General features: G+C 37.5%; 2 protein-coding genes across 6 annotated transcripts in view; one reads left to right on the top strand and one right to left on the bottom strand.

The window, feature by feature from the left end:
- The window catches only part of kank4 (KN motif and ankyrin repeat domains 4), a 69,661-nt gene extending 58,632 nt beyond the window's left edge, over nucleotides 1–11,029 (top strand). For all 3 annotated transcript variants that reach the window (XM_088426361.1, XM_088426364.1, XM_088426362.1), the window contains 7 exons: nucleotides 1,305–1,398; nucleotides 2,575–2,871; nucleotides 4,932–5,016; nucleotides 5,685–5,904; nucleotides 6,074–6,216; nucleotides 7,411–7,611; nucleotides 8,458–11,029. In XM_088426361.1, the coding sequence (XP_088282487.1) occupies nucleotides 1,305–1,398; nucleotides 2,575–2,871; nucleotides 4,932–5,016; nucleotides 5,685–5,904; nucleotides 6,074–6,216; nucleotides 7,411–7,611; nucleotides 8,458–8,553 (1,136 nt within the window). In that variant the 3' untranslated portion in view covers nucleotides 8,554–11,029. The remainder of the gene's footprint in view (nucleotides 1–1,304; nucleotides 1,399–2,574; nucleotides 2,872–4,931; nucleotides 5,017–5,684; nucleotides 5,905–6,073; nucleotides 6,217–7,410; nucleotides 7,612–8,457) is intronic.
- Nucleotides 11,030–14,796: 3,767 nt separating this feature from the next.
- Nucleotides 14,797–21,023, bottom strand: part of lrp8 (low density lipoprotein receptor-related protein 8, apolipoprotein e receptor) — a 128,544-nt gene continuing 122,317 nt past the window's right edge. The window contains exons 18-19 of one of the 3 annotated variants that reach the window (XM_088425159.1): nucleotides 20,654–20,844; nucleotides 14,797–19,207 (exon numbers count right to left, since the gene is read on the bottom strand). In XM_088425159.1, the coding sequence (XP_088281285.1) occupies nucleotides 19,169–19,207; nucleotides 20,654–20,844 (230 nt within the window). In that variant the 3' untranslated portion in view covers nucleotides 14,797–19,168. Of the gene's footprint in view, nucleotides 20,845–21,023 lie in introns of all 3 variants that reach the window. The other 2 variants (XM_088425158.1, XM_088425157.1) reach the window with 2 other exon arrangements.

Genomic DNA, 21,023 nt, shown 5'->3' on the forward strand with positions numbered 1-21,023 from the left:
AGTTGTCAGTGTGAGCGCTTTGAGTACTTGAGGATAGTAGAAAAGCGCTATATAAGTGCAATGTCCATTTACCATTTACATGTACTGCATCAGCAGGACAATTACATGTACTGATGAATAGTAGTTTCATGTGCGCTATATGCCCAACATACAAAAGGAATTTGCGTTGACTGACCCCTCCCCCCGTGCTTTCACTACATGCACTACTACACAGTTGATAATATACTGTATACAATAAGACCTTTTTCCAGGGTTATAAACCTATGTATATGTAGATTTATTCAATTAAACAGTTGAAAGGACTGATTAAAACCCACACATCAAAGTGGTGACTTTCTTTGCTCCCTTGATGCCTCAAATGTCTGTTTATGGCCCAGGAGCTAAAGTACAAACTATCGTGCATATTTTATGTTCTGAGTTCATTTTAAGTTCAGCGTTGGGACACAAAAGCTTCTACGTAATTGTGCGCTTGTGCGTTGGTGTTTTTGATAAAGTATCCTGTACACATTATGACATTGATTTAAAATTGTTTTATTTTGTTAGCTATAGTAAATAGCGAACAGTATAAAATCTGAATGTTTTGGCATTAGAATGAAATGTATTATAAAAGCCGAGGTTGGCATTCTTTGGTGCCCTCGGCCCACTTTTGTTAGTGTCTGATAGCCTTTTTTTTTTTCAAAGCAGAACCAAACTGGAATCACCAGTTCATCGGTCTGATTGTTTGTTTTACGCACACTTGCGTCATTGCTTCATCGCAGCCAGAGGTGGGCATTTTACAAAATATTGCTGGTCCGTCTTTCGTCGTTTGTCAGCAAAGCAAACATCCGTCTGTGACGGACGGACGAGGCACACACTGTTTTTTTTTTTTTTTTAATGTTTTACGTAACTGGGAAGTTATTGTCCCCCCCCGCCATGGCGACATGGTTCAATAAAACATAATTCTCACATAATCACTTCACACCATCCTGATGCACCTGAGGTGATACTGGCTGAGAACAAAACTACTGTTCCTGACAGTTCCTTTTTGGAATGGTATTGAGTGTAAAGTCACGTCCTTCTGTCTTGCATAAATTTTGACCCATCCTTTACAGATGACTGATATTAGCTACAGTAAAACAATCATACTGGGCTTAGAGCCCATGAAAAATCAATTTCAATAATGGTATATACTAACAAACAACAGTATCAAATTGATGGATGGATGGAGCGAGGGATAGATGGACAGACAGACAAATGATGAGAGAGGAAAACAAAATATAAAACTCTAATCCCTTTTTTCTATCATGTTCTGCCCTTTTCCCCAGCTCTCAAATCTATTATGAAGAAAAATGGTGTTGCTGACAAGCAGGGGAGTAAGGGAACCAAGAAAAACCTGAAGTTTGTTGGGGTGAATGGAGGGTAAAATCACTTTAATCAGTGTCCAATGTGTCTGTGGTTAATAGCCTAATTTAGGTTGCACTCCTGCGTTTGTTTGTGTGTCTTTATCTGTGTGGTTTATCTCATAATCATTGTCTTTCACTGTTCAGATCTATCTATCTATCTATCTATCTATCTATCTATCTATCTATCTATCTATCTATCTATCTATCTATCTATCTATCTATCTATCTATCTATCTATCTATCTATCTATCTATCTATCTATCTATCTATCTGTCTATCTATCTATCTATCTATCTATCTATCTATCTATCTATCTATCTATCTATCTATCTGTCTGTCTGTCTGTCTGTCTGTCTGTCTGTCTGTCTGTCTGTCTGTCTGTCTGTCTGTCTGTCTGTCTGTCTGTCTGTCTGTCTGTCTGTCTGTCCGTCTGTCTGTTTTCCCACTGTTTTCTGTCAAGGCTTTCAATTAGTTAAAGTACAATTTCCCCAGCAGATGTGAATGAAGGTCCCCCACTAGCCTGGTCCCACAGTCATGCCAGCACGGATAAACACTACTGTATTGCCTCTCTTTAAATGATAAATGAGTGTTAATTTCCATCCACAGTTAATTCACATCCATCTCTTGTCCCAAAATGTGAACGAGCCCGTTATTTACACACATACTGCACAGTGTGCTGCATTGAGAGAAATTGCTTGCGCCCTATATCATCAGCTTTCTTCACTGAACAAGGCTGTGTTTTGTTCACTGGTACACATGAGCAGGTAAACATTCCTTAAATAGAGCTTTATTTACCTATCTCACTGCAAAGGATGCTTTGGATCTATGGCCCAATGTTGTATTAAACAAGCATCTTTTCATTTCACAGGAATGACCTTTTAGTGTGTATCTAACCTCAGTTACCTACGTTGAACGTTTCATATTAGCATTTGCAGCTTTCAAATTGCTGATGTGGTTGTCATGTGTATTTGTTTAAAGGCTGTGCACATGGTTAAAATTAGGTTAAACACATCTTGCAGATCCCATAAAAATGTTATCTCTCAAGATTTCTTGAAGACAAAACTCAAATTTAGTCTATGTATCAAAGTGAGGAAAAAAGGTAGAAAAAAAACAAGGGATCCTATTAAGAAAGTAACACAAATTCAAATGAAACAGAATGATTACCATTATAATTTTGCTTGTTTCCTGTCAGGTATGAGAGCACGTCAAGTGACGAGTCCAGTGGAGAGGAGAAGGCAAAAAAAGTCGAAGAAGAGGGGGCCAACTCAGTGTCAGAGGAGGAAAAAGACAAGGAGGAGGAAAAAGACAAGGAGGAGGAAAAAGACAAGGAGCCTTCAGCAGTAAAGCCTGAGGAGGGAGCAGATGCGCAGGAGAAAGTTGCTGAAGCCTTGCATGGTGAAGAAGATGCAGTAGCTTCACAGAAAGAGAGTGCCAGAGACCTGATGGATACACACAGTTGCCAGGAGCTCTTGGGGGAAGAAGCTGAAGGGTGAGCTAGATTTAAATAAGGAAGACATTCCAGCTCACACAGCAGACATTTTTATGGTACACTGTAAATATTTTTGCAGTCTTTCATAATTATATCTAAAATCTTGAATGGTTGTTTATCCTGGCATCCAAAACGATATTGTATGTCTTGCCAAATGACCACCATTACCAATGTGCGTGTTAACTTTTATCATGGAGATTATGGGTCCACGTAATTGACGAAGAAACAAGTATTCATTGACTGGATTCTGCCATTAAGGTCCTCTGCCGCTTACCACATGAATACAAACTTAGAAAATAGTAGTACATACAATATATAATACACACATTTCATCAAACACCATCCAGACACCAGAGGCATAAAAAAGCAAGCAGCCACTTGTGTTCTGAGTCCTGACCTATTGGATTTATGAGGCCTAGCCTGATGTCCGTTGGGCAGCTGGGAAATGACACTTTGTGTATTAAATCATTGCTATCATTATTCCACACATGCATTTGTCCTGAACACTGGACAAGGGTTAGCCCTTTGGTCTTAGGAATGCACATCTACATTTAGTGTACGTGATGAAAAATCCATAGAACACAGTGAAAATTGGTTTAAATTTAACCATTGCAGTATGCCATTAGTGTCAAGCCACATCACTTGTTTCCATTCCACAATTATTTTGCTGGATCTCCACTCCATGCAAAATTGGGTGAAATAGTCTGCTGCATTTTTCCTTTATGTGTGTGGCTTCGTGTCGTGTATAAAATTCATTTGTGCTGTTACTGGCTTGCAATTATTAAGAGATGAAACTTTAGGTCATCCAGGATTAACCCAGCACTCCATCTTTTAAAAATGGACCAGAAGTAATATCTTTCATTTGTGGTACCCTTTTTACAACATTGTAATACTTGGTCGTTTTTTTTTTTTTTTTTTTAAGAAAACGACTAGTAAGACATAAAAAAAAAAAAACACACACAAAAAACAATTATGCATACAAGAGCATTAAGTAATAAAGGTTTTTAAAAATCGACCAAATGGTAAGTCGTTAGGGCGGCTCGGTGGAGCAGTGAATAGCACCTCACAATTAAAGAGTTCAAATCCACCTGGTTCCGGCCTTCCTGGGTGGAGTTTGTATGTTCTTCCCAAGCCCACGTGGGTTCTCTCTGGCTTCCTCCCACACCCCAAAAACATGCATGGCAGATCAATTGGACATACTAAATTGTCCCTAGGTGTGATTGGGTGCGTGAATGTTTGTTCCTCTCTGTGTTCCCTGCGATTGGCTGGCAACCAGTTCATACTATGTCCCCTACTGTCCGAAGCCAGCTGGGATAGGCACCAGCAAGCCTGCGACCCTTCGACTGTAGAAAATGGATGGATGGATGGATGGCTGGATGGATGGATGGTCATTAAAAAGTCATTAAAAAGAAAATGGCTTACAAACAAACAATAGTGGTATAACAAGGTGTTTAAAAGAAACAGCTTTTATATATACATATAAGGACTATGTCCAAGGCATCTCAAAACAAAAACAAGAAAGGAAAAGTATTTTGTTTAAAAAAACAAAACAAACAATAAAGGCCAGCGTTCACATCTTATAGACATAATTGTTGTTTTTGTTTTGTCTACTTTGATTTGTTTTTTTCATTGGAAGCATGAAGTACACTCTTTAAAACAAGAAAACAAAAGCATGTTTACTTAAAAAAATAAAACATGATATATTCATTTAAAACATCATCATAATGGTACCAATGCAACTGAAGTAATAAAGAATACAATCTGTTTTTCTCTCTGCACAAAAAAGTACAAATGTGACATAAATAAAGGGTAAGTTCAGAAGAAGTTAAGAAAGGGTGGACTCTTGGTGACCCAAAAATAATCTTTAATTACTGTAAAACTGCAGATGCACTTATGAGAAATTTTACTTCACAAGAAGCGCTATAAATGTAATAGATTATTAACCCCATTTTTGGGGGGTGGGGGCCAGTTTTCCACAGTTCATTACTAGACATCCAAGATATTTAGTTTAGGCAATTTAATGTTCATAATGAAAACGTTTTCCTGGTCCTTCATTTCAGGGAAAAAGTTGATAAGAGCTTTATTGATGCCTGCCTCTATGTGAAGGATCGAATGGAGGAGGTTACATCACCAGATAAAGAAATGGTAAGGATTTCATTGTACTGAAATCAAGATTAATATTTTCATGTGAATTGCCTTTACTTCAAAATGCAATCCAATGTTTTGTGGCCAAAAAAAGGACATTTGCAGTTTGCTTAATGCATACTTTTGGAACTGTGGGTCAATCGAGTTCCGCAAATTATATGAGCGATACAAGTCAGCATTCTTTACTTGTGGAGGTTTCTGAATAAGACATAAGAATAAGACAAGTATGCAAGTGGGCTAGTCTGTTCAATAGTTTGGTCAACAAAATTCCAGTAAAATTATAATTCTATTTTGAATTTTTCCTCCAACAAGGCTTATTTCCTTCCTGACCTGATTACGTGATGGCGATGCATGTCACAGCTGTATTTTCCTTGGTGAATTTTTCTTTTGGCTGGGGGAAAAGATGCCTTGTCATGTCCTGTCCCTAATTACGTTTTTGCAAATGTAATTACAAAAACAACAACAGAAACTGTATTTTGAAACCAGAGCTCCGGGCTCTTTATGTGGAGTAATATGATTCACTCAGCAGGTTAATAAGCAGCTGCTCAGTAAAATGGCAAATTATATTAAGGCAACACTTTTTAAATCACGGATGGCTTAAGCTTTGTTTTTTGTTTTTTTTGTTTTTGTTTTTATTTAAATATACTCTCACATTTCTCTCCTCCCAGCGTCAAGTTTTAGTGGTCCTCTATCAGGAATGGTTTAAAGTTTCCAGTCAGAAAACGTCGCAGGCCGACACTGTTCGATTATACTTGCGTCAAGTGGGCTTGACCACACCCACTCTGCTGCCGTACGTCGTTAACCTGACAGATGGCAACGGTAATATGGCGCTCCACTACAGTGTCTCACATTCAAACTTCCCTGTGGTTAAACTGCTGCTTGATACTGGTGAGCTGCAAGTCAACATCCACACTTTTTGTCTAAGACATTTTTGGTCACTTTCACCACCTCTCATGCTCTCATTTACTTTATTATTATTATTATTATTATTATTATTATTATTATTATTATTATTATTATTATTATTATTATTATATTTTTTAATTTTTCTGTTCAGGGCTTTGTGAAACAGACAATGTGAACAAGGCAGGTTATACTCCAGTGATGTTGGCTGCATTGACAGCAGCTGAAAGTCCTGACGATTTGGAGGTTGCTCAACAGCTGCTGAGACTCGGTGATGTTAACGCACGCTCCAGACAGGTGAGGTATTTCATGTATAGCTGAACTTTAGGTTACGTGACATGCTGGTGGAAGTAAATCGATGTGAAATATGATTTTTGTTGAATGAAGTTATTGCAGCGCACTGAATAAGACAGAATAGTATTTTAGCTTTAACGTAATATAGATTAGTTGTTCTCAAGCCTTTTTTCAGTTATGTACCCCCTGTAAAATATAATTTCAGCCAAGTACCCATTAACCACTGCTTAGCATTTTTGGGTTGAAAAAAAACAACAACATAAAAATAAAACATTCAACATCAGTGTCTGATTTATTAAACTTTAGACCTTTTTAATCTTCATTTGTATTGATCCACAAAAGAAAATCGACCTAAAGTGTCCTTTTTTGGATCATAGATGAAATCTTTTATCAAAAGGAAATAATTTGATTTCTAATAAATATTTTCCACAAAAAATATTCAATATGAAGTGTCAGACCTGTTCTAAAAAATGACATATAAATATTTGTACAGAGAAACTTATTAAAAGTAAAGAGTCCTGGTTTGGGGTACAGTAGAAATGTGTTCACAAAATAAATCATTAACTTAATCATTAATAAATATTTGTTCACAAAAAATAATTAACATAAAGTGTCAGACCTGTTCTCAAAAAGAAATAACTATAAATAAATATTTGTTCACTGAAAAATATTCAAAATAAAGCATCCCTTTTTGGGGTTACAGTAGAAATCTCTTCACAAAAGTAAATCATTAACTTAATAAATAAATAAATCTTAAATAATCAACATAAGGTGTCATACCTGTTCTCAAAAAGAAATAATTCAAATAAATATTTGTCCACAGAAAGATATTCAACTTAAAGTGCCCTCTTTTGGGATCATAGTAGAGATGTGGTCACAAAAAAATAAATTATTAACTTGACAGGTAAAGAGTTAACAGGTGGCAAATTGTGTCTCAACATTGACATTTTCACCCTTGTGCCCCTCAATTCCACATTCCTGTTGAGGTTCAATAAATCACAGACGGCAATTTCAATCACTACACTACCACATTACAATTTATATTAATGTCACTCTTACTTAACCAGTCACGTCACTCTTCCAATTCCTTTGTGAGTCTCAATTCCCCACCATGACTCGTTCTTCCGCCCTCTTTCTTTTTCCCTCTCCTGAATATCAGGAGCCTCAAGTTTAATTTAAATCTCACTCTTGGTCTAGATGGGTCAGACGGCGCTGATGCTTGCCGTGAGCCACGGCCGCCTTGCCATGGTGAAGCTGCTGCTGAGTTGCGGTGCAGATGTAAATGCTCAGGATTATGAGGGCTCCACGGCCTTGATGTGTGCCAGCGAGCACGGCCACACTCACATCGCCCGCCTGCTGTTGGAGACAGGTCACTGTGACACCAGCCTCACAGATAAGGTAATATCTAGCATTGACTTTATCGCTGCAAGAAATATAATATGATGTATTAACCCTGTCTGAGAATGTAAAAATCAGGCCACCTGATAGTCACGTGCTGTATATTTATGCTTCGTTTGAATTTGAGTAAAAGTGAAGCCAGTCTGTTTTCAAACCAAGAGCTGTTCTGAACCTCCTCCAAATTTAGGACAGTCCTTGTTGTCTAAGTCGGATTTTTCCCTTCTTCTTTGAATGCATCATTTGAAACTGCAACGTTGTCTAGCTCTACTGTGTTGTAAGTGCCTGAATTGGCTAATTGCGTTGGTTGTTGCTTTGAGCACATAAGGGGCGGAAATTTGTATTTTTAACATTCCTTAATGCACCTTTAACATATCATTAGAGATACAATACAATGAGTGCGGTATATTGGTAAAAATGAACAAATGTTAAATTTGAGCGTTATCCAACAATTCTGAGGAGTTTATTTGTGCACTATTAAATGTCTGTTGTCCTTCGTGAAGTAAAATCACCAAAAACTAGCCAATTAACCAAAAGAAGCCAAATCAACAACATTTTACAATGCTTAAAATTTAGATTGTACTGATTAATTATTTGATGTATTTACGTATACCTGGAAAAGTAAATTTTTTGTTAAGTAAATATATTTGATCACCTTTACAGAACCATGACACCTCTAATCTCAAATGTCGTTGGGTATTTAAACGTGCTAAATTAAATTTTCCTGGCTCCTTTAATATGATTGTTCAACAGCAGAAGCCTCAAACAGCACAATACTGCCACCACCAGGAGAAAAGTGTTCACTGCATTGGATTTTAAAATTAACCCAGTATTTTCTCATTGCGCCAGAATGGACAGACCGCTAAAGAGGTGGCAGAGGGATCTTCCCACCCAGAAGTTGCTGAGCTCATCAAAACACATGGCGAGGCTGAGTCTCACAACTGAGCCAAAGCAGTGCCTCTGCCAGACCAGCTCCTGATGTTGTCTCACAGAGAAGAAAAAGCTGAAAAATGATGCAGTGATATACCCAAACTCTCCGCATATGTGCCGTTTACCTTGAGCTTGTGGGAGGTCACAAACAAATTTGGGACACAGCAATGTGTCCCTATATTTTCTTCAACATGGCAGCCAGCACGTTGCCTGGGGGTTTTCATTGAAATGCTGCATCGATCTCCCAGTGGACACCAGGATAGTCGCCTTGATTTTAACAGGTCACCTGACAGTGACAATTAGGATTTTTACATCCTGAAGATTAAAATGAGAATTTGGAGAGTGTTATGTTGACGGAAAAGTAATTGCTGCCTCTTTAAGAGTACTCTTTAAGCATTATACTAAGCACAGAATCTACCTTTTGAACACATATATACAGTATATAAGATATTGACCACAACATTCATAGTATTTTTTTCTCCCCATTTACATTTTTGAAAGGCAGATGCAAGCAAATATTCAAAGAATATTCAATCCGTCACTATAATGCATCAGATTATAAGTATATTCAAACATAAATATAGTATTTTCTAACGATGTTTCTATTTTTATTTTTTGGGATATTATTTTGTAAATACACGAGTCAATGTCCATACCTTTAGCAGAAGTATTAAAATTGGAATAAACAAAATAACAATGTATTTTTTTTCCCATCACCCAGCTGATATTTTACATACATTCAGTGTCTTATTTTGTAATAATATTTAAATGTGATTTGTGTGTATGCGTGTGTAAAACACTGATCCTCCATTCTGCGATATAAATAATAAAACAATAAAAATACTTTTTATAATCAATGCATAAATCTTAACTTAAAAAATACTAACTTATTTACTTCCTTTTTTTTTCCACCCAAGATTGTATTGTGCAAAAGTTTCTGCATGCCATACAATTGGTTTATTTTGTCAGCTCCCAAGAGCTAAACAACAGTATGTTGTAATACTGTCTGACACTCTTCCCCAGAGTATAATATTACCTATTATTTTTCTTAGCCTACTTTTTTTTTTAAAGTATGCAAGCTTGTGCACAATGAATGTCTGACTGACTGGCTAGTGCATTTCTAAATAAAGATTTAAATAATAATAAGCAATGTAGCAAGTGTAACTATTGGGATCAACTCCCAGTATAGTGTATATGGCAGAGAAAAGACATAAAGGCATTCGATTTATTCTTGAAAAACTTGATTATATACAGTATATTATATGTGTGTGTGTGTGTGTGTATATATATATATATATATATATATACATATACACACACATATATGTGTGTGTGTATGTGTGTATAATATGGAATGTTAATGAATATGAAATTATGAATGAAGCTAAAGTTCAGTCATGTCATGTCTGATTGTGTTGTTGATGTGAGCCCATTCTCTGACGTTTTGGTCATTTAACAAGCGTCAGTATTCTGTAAGGCAGAAATTTACACCCTGTTTGTATTATACCACAACAGTGACGTCAGCAAAATATTAACACAACTTTTTTTCATGCCAATGAATAAGATTTTGACAAAATAAATTCAAAACATCACCCCTGTCAACCAGTGCTTTGTAAAATGTGTGCTGTAGATTATATGAAAAAGCATCCATCGGCTTTTGAAGACTTGTTTAAGAATATAAAGTATGTTAATAATATAAAACATAAACTGTGAATAATGTACCTTAACGCGGTAACACTAATGAATTCAATGGCAATCTCAAAATATGAACAATTTGCACATGATGTGATGCATTTGCCAGTACATTGTCTCATTTGTGATTTTGTTGAAGTGCTTGTTTGTGTTTCAACGCACAAATGTATGAAGTTCCAGCTCTCATTTTTTCAAAGGATGGTTGCATTTGTGTTGTGAGAAGATTTTATATCTGATCATCTGTGCCATTGGTCTGTATGAAAACGTCATGTACACGTTTAATCCAATGCGACATACATGCTACAATAAGAAGGTTTTGCTGCCAAAGACTTGAAATCAAATGTAATTCACATGGGGTTAAATGTATTTTATTTGTTCTTGTAATGCCAGCCAAACACATGTACATACAGTATTGTGAAAACTATATAACCTCTATTGTCAAACAATATGCTCAACGAATAATACTAAATATTTATTCCAAATGATATATATTTTTTAACATATACATATAGTATAACGTATGTATGCATGGACAGATTATTCCAGTGATTGGCCTTTGACATTGAGCAGTGGATGATGATCTTTGGAGTGATGGGTAGTGTCGTATTGGTGACTCTTTCATGTGCCCTTCCACATTACAGATCAACATATTACAGTTATAATTAGTACAAAAATTATATTGAAAGTATAGTGCGATGAAAAATTCTAAATACAATAAGCTATATCTTTGTGTATTATCTCAATGAGCTTATATGTTGGAAAACAGAAAACTATTTCTCAATAAATAAATATATACTTTAAAAAACTTGGGCTTTTTTGTACCATTTAATCTGCAAAACACACACACACACACACACAAACACATACATATAAGTAAATGTGAAATATATATATATATATATATATATATATATATATATATATATATATATATATATATATATATATATATATATATATATATATATATATATATATATATATATATATATATATATATATATATATATACACACACACACACACATCTCCAACAGGAATGTAACATATTTTTGAAAAGAGAACATTGTAATTACTGTAAACGATATAATTGTACAAATACAGGAAATAGCTTTTTGTTTTGGTAGGTGGATTTTTATTTATATTTTTGTTTATTTATTTTTTGACACGAACACAACACAGACCCACTTAGCAACGTTCATTTTATTAACAATGGTAATTTCTGTGTTAATGTTGAAACATCAAAAAAAACATGTTTAAATGTATGACAGAAAATACCAGCAGGTGGCAGTAGTATAACGCGATTAAACAGTAAATGACTGTATGCAATTGAGCCAATCTATAAGTATACAGTACAGGGGAAAATAGCAATATAAAGTTTCCACTTCATACTGCTTAGTCTATCAACCTTGATTTTAAATTGTATACAATATTTAAGCATTGCAAGATTTAATGGTAATTATTGCTATGTTGTTTACTGAGAAATCGCCCAACTTTCATAGTCTTCTAACATTGATTTCCTTCACCAACGTAATTCCTGAGACTCCATGCTTGAGGACAACTTTACATTCTTAATTTAATCAGATCATAAATAGATAATAAACACTCCTTTTTAAGATCATGGGGGAGCTCAAGACCCCGAGCTGTTTTAGAGCAAGACAGTTGTTATTAGATTCAGCAAAGACCTCTCAACCACATACGAGCATTTTTTCCTTTTGTAAGTTTAACAGTAAACTTCCAATGTGAGTGACAATAAACAATTTGAAACGTCTTCAATATTGTATTATTTCTAGTTCTAGCAGACAAACTGCTGCTTTTTGGGAGAAAAAATGGCTGAACATTAACTTGGATCTCAAAAAACTATTAAGTTGGATCGCTCGTATCTCAAGCTAGAGTAAAATCAATTCTATTACTTACAATGTATTTTAGATAATATGTAGACAATGACAGTTCAAGTCCATAACTATCAATGAATTATAGGAAGTCAACTGAAAAAGGCTCTCCCTCACACCTGATAAACGCACGTCGTATAATGAATGCAAAAACAGCAAAAGAAAAATTGGAAATATCAAATGCATGACTATATACTGCAGTCAAAAGAGCTCCTAATCTGAATTGCAGATGTCGTCTTTGTATTTCTCCATCCGCCAGCATCAAGATGATGAGCCACCCTTATTAGAGTGGAGACTTTTTGGTAATTATCTGCTAATGGCTCTTGGCCCGTCAACTTCGCCTCAAGTGCATTTTACTGCATATAATACACACACACACATACACACACAGCATCATGGCAGACTATTGCACTAGTAGTCTAGAAGGCATGCAACATTCACAAACAGATTAAACACAATGTTGCAAAAGTTTTGTATCAATACTGTACGGACAAAACATACACAAGAAACTAAATCGGCACAGACGTTAACAACAAGAAAAAGCCGGTGTCACACATCATGCACGGAAACGCACAGAGGGACGGGAGCGTATCCCTGCCAGTCTGTCTGCTCCTGTGGCTAATCTGTGCAATTTATTATCCAGGAGATAATGGAAGTGTCACACAGGAGGGAGGGGAGGGAAGGGAAAACGAAAGCAACAGAAATGCAGTCGTGTGCTAACTGCATATTAAAATACCAAGGGACTTATAGTAAGAACTTTTATGAGGCTACAAGAGGTTTAATAAGGGCCTCACCTGATCTGTGCGACTCAGTGACAACGCAAGAACTACCAAGGGATAAAAGGGGTTCAGAAGCCAGTGCAAGCAAGTCACCGTTGAAGATTAAAATAAATAATAATAATAATAAAAGGCAGACTGATTGCTCAGGAAATATATCTAAGATATAAATGAATAAACAGTTCTTAAATAATAAAAATATTGATATTGTATGAATCACTAGTCAAGCTAACCCATCTCTGCTCTGGTAAGCAGCAGTTGTATTACTTTAGCTTAGTGCAGTGCTTCTCATTTATATTTTGCAAAGGAAAGGCAGAGGAAACATTTCGCCCTTGCCCAAACAAATCATTTTCCCTGGGGTCATCCACAAACCCGTCCCCAACCCCCCAGCATCACCTTGCGCCTCCCCGATTCCAAGGAACGGGCTTACACTTAACACTTAGGCTTAAAAGTTAGAGTGACTTGTTAAAGGTTTTTGTTAAAAATGATACAATTTTAGGTATACATATTAAAAGGAATTATCGGTATCTTATTTACAGTCACCGCGGTGTCTGTGTATGTGTTTGAGGGTGGGCGGGGGGGGGGGGGGGGGGGGGGGGGGGGGTGACACTGCCAGCCAAGCTTTGCCTCATGAACCATTTGTTGTATTTTGTGACTCATACATGACATCATTGGTTTAAAGCAGGGCTTTTCAATTATTTTAAGGAAAGAGAAAATATTTTGAGGCCCACAATCGCAGTGGTGGCTTTAAATAAGATCATTATCGTTAAAAGTTGTGTACCACACCTACAATTGTATTATTATTTAACGTTAAAGGAATATTGTGTAAGTTTTAGACCGCTTTTCATTACGAACAGCAGGAAAATAAAAAAAATTAAATCCACGATAACAAATGTAAATTGATGGAACATTAACACAGGAGTGCCAATTATGTTAAACATTTTAACCTGAAGAAAAAAGTAAAAAACACTGTGTTGTTTTTTTTTTCTAAATCATATTAATAAAGTAATCATTAAAGGCTTCAACACGCACTTTGACAATGACCTGACTGCCTTTCTTATTGCTGTTAAAAATTTCTCCATTAGGGGTTTGTTGACAGCAATGTAAAATGTTATTATTCCTGCCCAGACTTTTGACAATGAGAGCGACTGCACCGCTAGGTGCTGTGGATGTGGAATTACGTCACACGGCAAAAGGAAAGCTTGAACACTACACTTGAACACTTTTATAAACACAAACAACTCTTACCAGTCAAGTCAAATGCAGGACAGCGATTCAGGCACACGAGGTTTAAAAAAAGGCATCAACCCGGCACATGCTGCAGGCTGTCTGCAATGCATGGAAGCCACAGCTGCTCTTCTTGGCCGGCCTTTCAATGTTAAATGCTTGTTGTATTGCGTTGTTTTGTGATGTATTTTCTTTTCTTTTTGTTTTAGTTGGGTGAACTCAAATATGTAGATAACTAAGTCATCTTACTCTCACCCCTCCTTCTTTATTCAAGAATTCAAACCTTACATTTCCTTTATTTTTTTTACGTTTTTGTTTGCATACAAACCAGAAATTCACTCAGCTGCACACAAGACACAAAATGAAATCCAAAATCTGATTTGAATTATATTGGTAAAAGTTTTTCTCCTTTGCTTTCCTTAGGTAAGACACACGATTGAGAGGCGCCCCTCCATGTATTATAAATTGCGATTACTAGATTTACGATTACATATGTTCAAATTTATAGTAGGTTTTTAAAACAAAAAACTGTAAATATCACGCAATGTCCCTTTAAGGCCCAAACTCTGCAACTGGTTGCACAACGATGGAACTGTGCGTATTGGGAAATCAGGTATATCATCAAGTAATATTAATTTTGTTCAAAAGTGCTTGAAAACAGTAACACACAGTACAGTTTTTATGAATTTAATATATCAATATATAGAGATATTTATGAACAGTTTGATTTCATAGAAATGTGAGTGAGACCATTTTGGCATACAGAACAGATAGTCAATGTAAGTACAGAAGTTGCTAAGGTTTAAATTCCCATAGCCCCCCTACCCCCCAACCATCACTATGCCACCAGTTAATCCCATCTGTCCTCCGACCGACATAGAACACAGAAAGACAGAGGGTAAAAGTATACAGAAGCACAAAACAAGGCACCAATAAATTAAAAAAAAGGATAACCCCCTTTGAAATGTACACCCACACAACAACAAAATCTATTCAACAGAATTAAATACAGTATGAACATAAACTCTGCAGTCCTGTTAAAAAGCAAATGGAACAGACAACAGGAAAAAGTCAAATAAAAACACTTTGGCAGATTATTAATTTTAGTTACAATCAAGTAGTAAAGAAATCCAGTGATATTGTGTACAAATAAATTCATATATTCTACACTCTTTTTTCAGCCTCAGATGTTTATGTACACTTTTTTTTTTAACAGATACATTTAAAACACTATCAAAAAGTTGTATGAAAAAGTATTTACAAGTCACAATTCAAAACCATTGGACTGTATGACTGGACTGCTTTAATTTCCCCCCTTCCCTCCAAAAGCATTATCTTTTTACACAGTGCAGAAGGCTTCTTGAAAAGTTTTTGTGCAACCAACAGCATAAAAAATGTCCACCATATGGCTATGGAATGGATGGAGGCCCCATTTTTTTCTGTAGACAATGAAATAATAAGGGATTTTTTTAAAAAGTTTTTATAACAACTTTAAAACAGCTGGAAGAGCCAGATGATTCAATTAGGATATTAATACGTATATCTACCCCATCAATTGTTGAAACAGAATTGTTATTTTCCATTGCAGGACCTGTAAGAATTTTCCTTCATCCCTTGAATTTAGATCATCCGAAAAAGTTCAAACAAGAACCACAATATCACTGATAGCTTGTAATAGGCCATTTGAATTTCGATACAAACAAACACAATCGAAAGCGGTAGATAACTGTTGATTAAGAAAAGTTTGAGGAAAAGTCTAAACAGAGTACAGAACATTTAATAGTCCGAAATGCAGACGAAGTGCAGACGAGTGTCTTCTTGACACCTCTGGGGCTTTCTTGTTGTTTGAGAGGCCTTGGTTTTATCCAGCGTTATGTTTGTTGTTATTTTTCTAGTATGCATCTACCTTGACGGTAGTGATAGCCCTTGCAAAGAAAAGATGTCGATGCTAGGATGAAGATGGGATGGCGGAGAGATGGGGAAACTACAGTACAGTATGTAAGAGGAGCATCACAAGCACTGAAGCTAGATAGAGAAAATAAAATGGTTAAAGACTTGTAGCTGGTGTTACTTTTGAGTAATACGGAGTGCATGCAGTGACAATTTGAAGATTAAAGCTGTAGGAAAGTATTCTGTGCAATCTGGGTAGGCAAGAGTAATCTCTGTTTATGAAGAGATTTGGAAGACCCTGTTTAGAGAGACTACTTTTTTAGTGCAAAGACTGTGACAGGACAAGCGACTGGTCAGTTTTGGACAGGAAGAAAAAAAAAAAGAGAATGACCAAATTACTGTTAAGAACAAATGACATGACAGAATGTGGAAGCAGAATTGTCTTCAAAAAGTTTGAGTCAGAGATTGATCAATGTCTGCAAACATAGCACCATCTTTCTTAGTTACTAAAATAAACCCAAATAATTTGTGGAGTGCACAGCTGTGTGCATATAGTCCGGTCTGATTCCTAGCCTACATGCCCGTTATAGTGTTTAAATTAATTTGACTGCCTTCCGCGAAGTCGTTAAGCAACAAGGAGGAAAAAAAAAACTGCCTGAACTTTAGATACTCAGTGTAAATAAATTATATGATTCATATCCTTCAAGGTGTCAAATCTTGTTGACATCTAGTTAGAGAAGTCAATGGAGCATACCAACAGCGAACATGTTTACTTGCTGTAGCAGTTTGCAGTAAATGACTACTAGAAATTCATCTGGGCAATTACAGAAATATTCACTGGATATTACTACCGTTTTAGTGGGTTTGAAATTGAATTTGTGCAGCAAGCAAAAAGAACTGTACTCTTGCCACATATTCACACTTTTCCCTTCTCTGTAGTTTAAATCAAATCATTGCCCCTCTGCCCCTGTGTGGGCTTACTCATTCCTATCAGCCAACACACTAAATATGCAGAGAGCAAGAGTTCTCTTTCTACAGCACCTAAAACCTCTGTAGGGGCCAAACATCTGGCTATGGCACTAGAAGCAGGTTATTCTTCACTTGACTAAGCCTTTTTATCCTTGATCTTGTTCTTTTGGTCGTGAGCTGTGGGTCATGGGTCATAGGTGAGGGTAGGCGCTCCCTTGCACCACAACAGATCGATACAGTCTGCATTGGGGCAGACGTTAAAATGATCCTCCAGTCGATTTCTGGCTCCATTCTGTCCTCACTTGTGAATAAGACCCCAAAGGACCACCTTTTTCTTACTGTGGACCATGGTCTCCAATTTGGAGCTTCTGGGTTTCATCTCAGTTGCTTTTACATGCACCTATGAACTCCTTCAGAGAGTTGGCGATTGTGACCTTTTCTACAGCCGCTTATTCTCACGTGTCGCAGGCTTGCCAAAGCCAACACCAGCAGTAGGCGGGGGACATCCTGAACTGGTTGCCGGTCAATTGCAGGGCACACGAGACGAACAAACATTCATGCAGCCAATCACACCTAAGGGCAATTTAGCATGTGAAATACACCTACCATGCATGTATTTGGAGTGTGGGAGGAAGTCAGAGTGTCCGGAGAGAACCCACTTGGGCCCGGGGAGAGCATGCAAACCCCACACAGGAAGTCCGCAGTGAGGAGGATTCGGACTCGGGTCCCTTTAACTGTGAGGCGGGCTGGCTATTCACTGTGCCACGAGACGCCTAATAGGCTTCACCCAAAATTCATTTTAAGTGGATTTCCTCTTCATTCTCGCAATCATATTTGAAAATGCAACTCTAATTGTATCAGTATTTCACTTCATTGTTTATCCAAAATTGGCCCGTACCCTCGGGCTTTAAGTAACCATCTACAATAAAAGCAGTGATGACATACAAAGAAAAAGTCTACAGCATACTGACTGAGAATAAACAAACAAACCCAAGTTCATTGTAATCACCGTGCATGCTTTTGATGCCAACACAGAGGATTACTCATAATGCTCTTTTCTGCCTTGCTGCTTTTTGCCTTGAGGCTCAACCTTATGGTGGCACAAATCCTCATATTCCCATAAAGAAAGCTAATTTCTTACTCCTTCACCCTCAAATTACGTCCAAATGACCCCCCCAACTCCACCTTGAGTACCCCCCTATGACACACACACACACACGCAGACTAATTTCTCTTACTACAATATATCTACATTTGCTACCCAATTACAACATGTGAAGGGCAGACATGAGGGGCTGGAGAGTTGAAATGACAGTGAAACCCTTCCAATAAAGTCCATTGTTTCAAATATCACACAAGGCCAATAACAGTATGTGCCAAATACTTCACACCAACTCAAGGGAGTGGAAGTCTGTCTTATGCTGTGCAGTGAGAAAATCTGGTAATATATTTACAAAGAGTAAACATTAATTTGCTCTGACACTGACAGCAGCTCAATGAGGTTAGTTGAGAACAAAAATCAGAGCAGTATGTAAATATTCATTAAGACTACCTGGAGGCGGTAAGAGAGAAGAAATGGGTGGTGGATAGGCTACTATGCACTAGAATTGAGCACTAATGTTACTTTGGTGACTATATTTATGTGCCGCCAAAATTTGAGTTTATGCCAACATCAGGTTTTCTAAATTATGCTTCAGACAGTTGTTCATTTATGCATGGTAATTGCAATTAGAATATATCCAACTGAACTATATACTTTATCCATGTTTTTCACTACTCTAAAAAAGTAATTGGCTTCCTCCTCGCTTGAAGTGTCGTGCTGTACTGCCTGAGTTTCAGCACGTTTGCTTACATCCGCTTGTGTAATTGCAAAAAAACATATATCCCCAAATTCCAATTATTAAAAAAAACAGAAAAAGATCCCTGGGTTTCTCCTTCTCTACCTTGAAAAGTTGGTCATATGTTTCAGAATATGCCGTGACCTTATACTAATAGTCAGATTTTGATAGGGTTATTGAGGGCACATAAACATAGTCACTGAGAGAAAGTCGGGTTTTATGAATCATCCCTGCTCCATAAAAGGGAGGCAAAAAAGGAGTGTCTCCTCTGCGCCGAGACAGGCGTCATTGTGGAGGTTTGGCTGAAGAGGGAAGAGGGGCCAAGGTGGGAATGAGCCTCCCTCCTTCAGGGATAGCCATCGTCTTCCAGACTGAGTGCCACTCGCTGAAAACAGCAGACAAATAATGTTATCAAAGAAAAAACAACACAGATGGATGAACGCAAAAATCTAAAACAAAAGAAAACAAAGGATTCAGCTTTTTGTTCAAAATATACGCCCCCGCCCTCAAAACCGCCTTCTATTCTTGACCTCCTTGTGATTTCCTCTTTTGGCTCTTAAAAGAATGCATGCTACATGCCTTTGGCTGCAAATATTTGGCCCACAAAAAGCAAGCCTGATCTCTTTCTGGCTCTGTGAGATGCCACATGAGAGCAGGACAATATCTGGCTAAACAACAAAAACGTTACCCCCCCCGTGCTACCTCCTTGCCAAAAAAGATTTTTAGCATGTACTTAAAAAAAAAGAAAAAGTACTCATTTGCACAGTATCTGTCATCATACCAGTCCATTCCAAATTATTTGCCTTTTTCCTCGCTGGAGAGACACAAAAAAATCAGTGGTGCCATGGCAACTGATCAAAGCACTTACCTCCCATCCCCCACAATTCTTTTGGGCCACCCTTCACTGCATGCTCTGCTACTCTTAACAACAACACATGATATGGAAGGAATGTCCTAACAGCAACTTCTGCCTCCACCTTCTCTCTTCCCTTTTCAGGGATTTAAATGCCACTCACCTGACTCTTGAGTTTGTCTAGGTCAGGCTTCAAGCCACAACATTGCATGCACTAATGGCATCACATAGAACATGAATTGCAAAATAATCATTCCAAGACCATTTTAGTATTAAGTAGAAAAGGTTGTATGAAATGAATGAATAATGTGAAATCCTGTGCTGTCCTGTCAGCTATCTTGTCACATGTGGAACTAATCAAAATATTCTTACTAATGAATTTCAAGTTGGCAGCACCGCATAGCCACGGGCTCTTTAATGACATTAGAAATGATCATCATAATAGTGCTAAATGATGAAGATCCCAGTTTGCTCTTGAACTAAAACCAGCAGCTTCTGAAAACAGGTGATATGTAGGTGTTTTTTTTTCTTTTTTTGTATGTAGGGCCTAATGGATAATGAGGGGCTTATATCATTTGGAAGAGACACTTAAAACAACTAGAAAAATCACATCGAGTACAACTATTGGAACACAGTATGATGGCAAAGGATGTGTATACTTTATGATCACGGTCACGAGAGGAATGGTAAGATGGTACGTAGGGCTTCAAGTGTTTGGCGCTTTCAGTGACTACTGCAAAAAACATGACGTGTGCGTTTGTTGGTCTGTGTGTGGTATGTGCTCGCCTGCTTATTTTTCACCAACAAGTAGGCTTTTCTGACTCCTACGCCTCCCTTTTAGCAATTCCTCCTCAGAGGGTTGATTTCTCATTTGCCACTGGAGAGCATGGGCGCCCCTGAGTACCAGTGAGAGTTGCTGTCGCTAACGCCGCTCCCGAGAGGCAGCGCTATGAATGGCTGACTGTGGCTGCCACTCACTGCTGGGTAGATGTGACCGATGGACTCGCCGTGACGGCTGATGTGGATTTCGTCGTCGTCGTCCTCCGTGGTCTTGCGGTATACGGGGTTGTCGAAGTTCATGCTCTTGGTGTTCTTGCGCCGCCAGTTGCGCCACACCAGGTAGGCGCCGGTGCAAAGTACCCCGATGACCACTGTGGCAAGGATAGGGACTGCATGTGTTTAACACACACACAACAACAACACACGGCGGGAGCGTTAACACAGCCCAGGGAACACACAGCGGCACTGTAAGCACTTACACATCAACGCACTCTCTTGTAATGAGGGCTCTTTGTTTTCTTTCTATTATCAAGACCCAACTCATTTCATGTAATATCGCACTGAGTGT

The sequence above is a fragment of the Hippichthys cyanospilos genome, chromosome 10, assembly GCF_059441005.1.
Source record: "Hippichthys cyanospilos isolate Australia breed blue-spotted pipefish chromosome 10, RoL_Hcya_1.0, whole genome shotgun sequence".
In the NCBI taxonomy this organism is placed as follows: domain Eukaryota; kingdom Metazoa; phylum Chordata; class Actinopteri; order Syngnathiformes; family Syngnathidae; genus Hippichthys; species Hippichthys cyanospilos.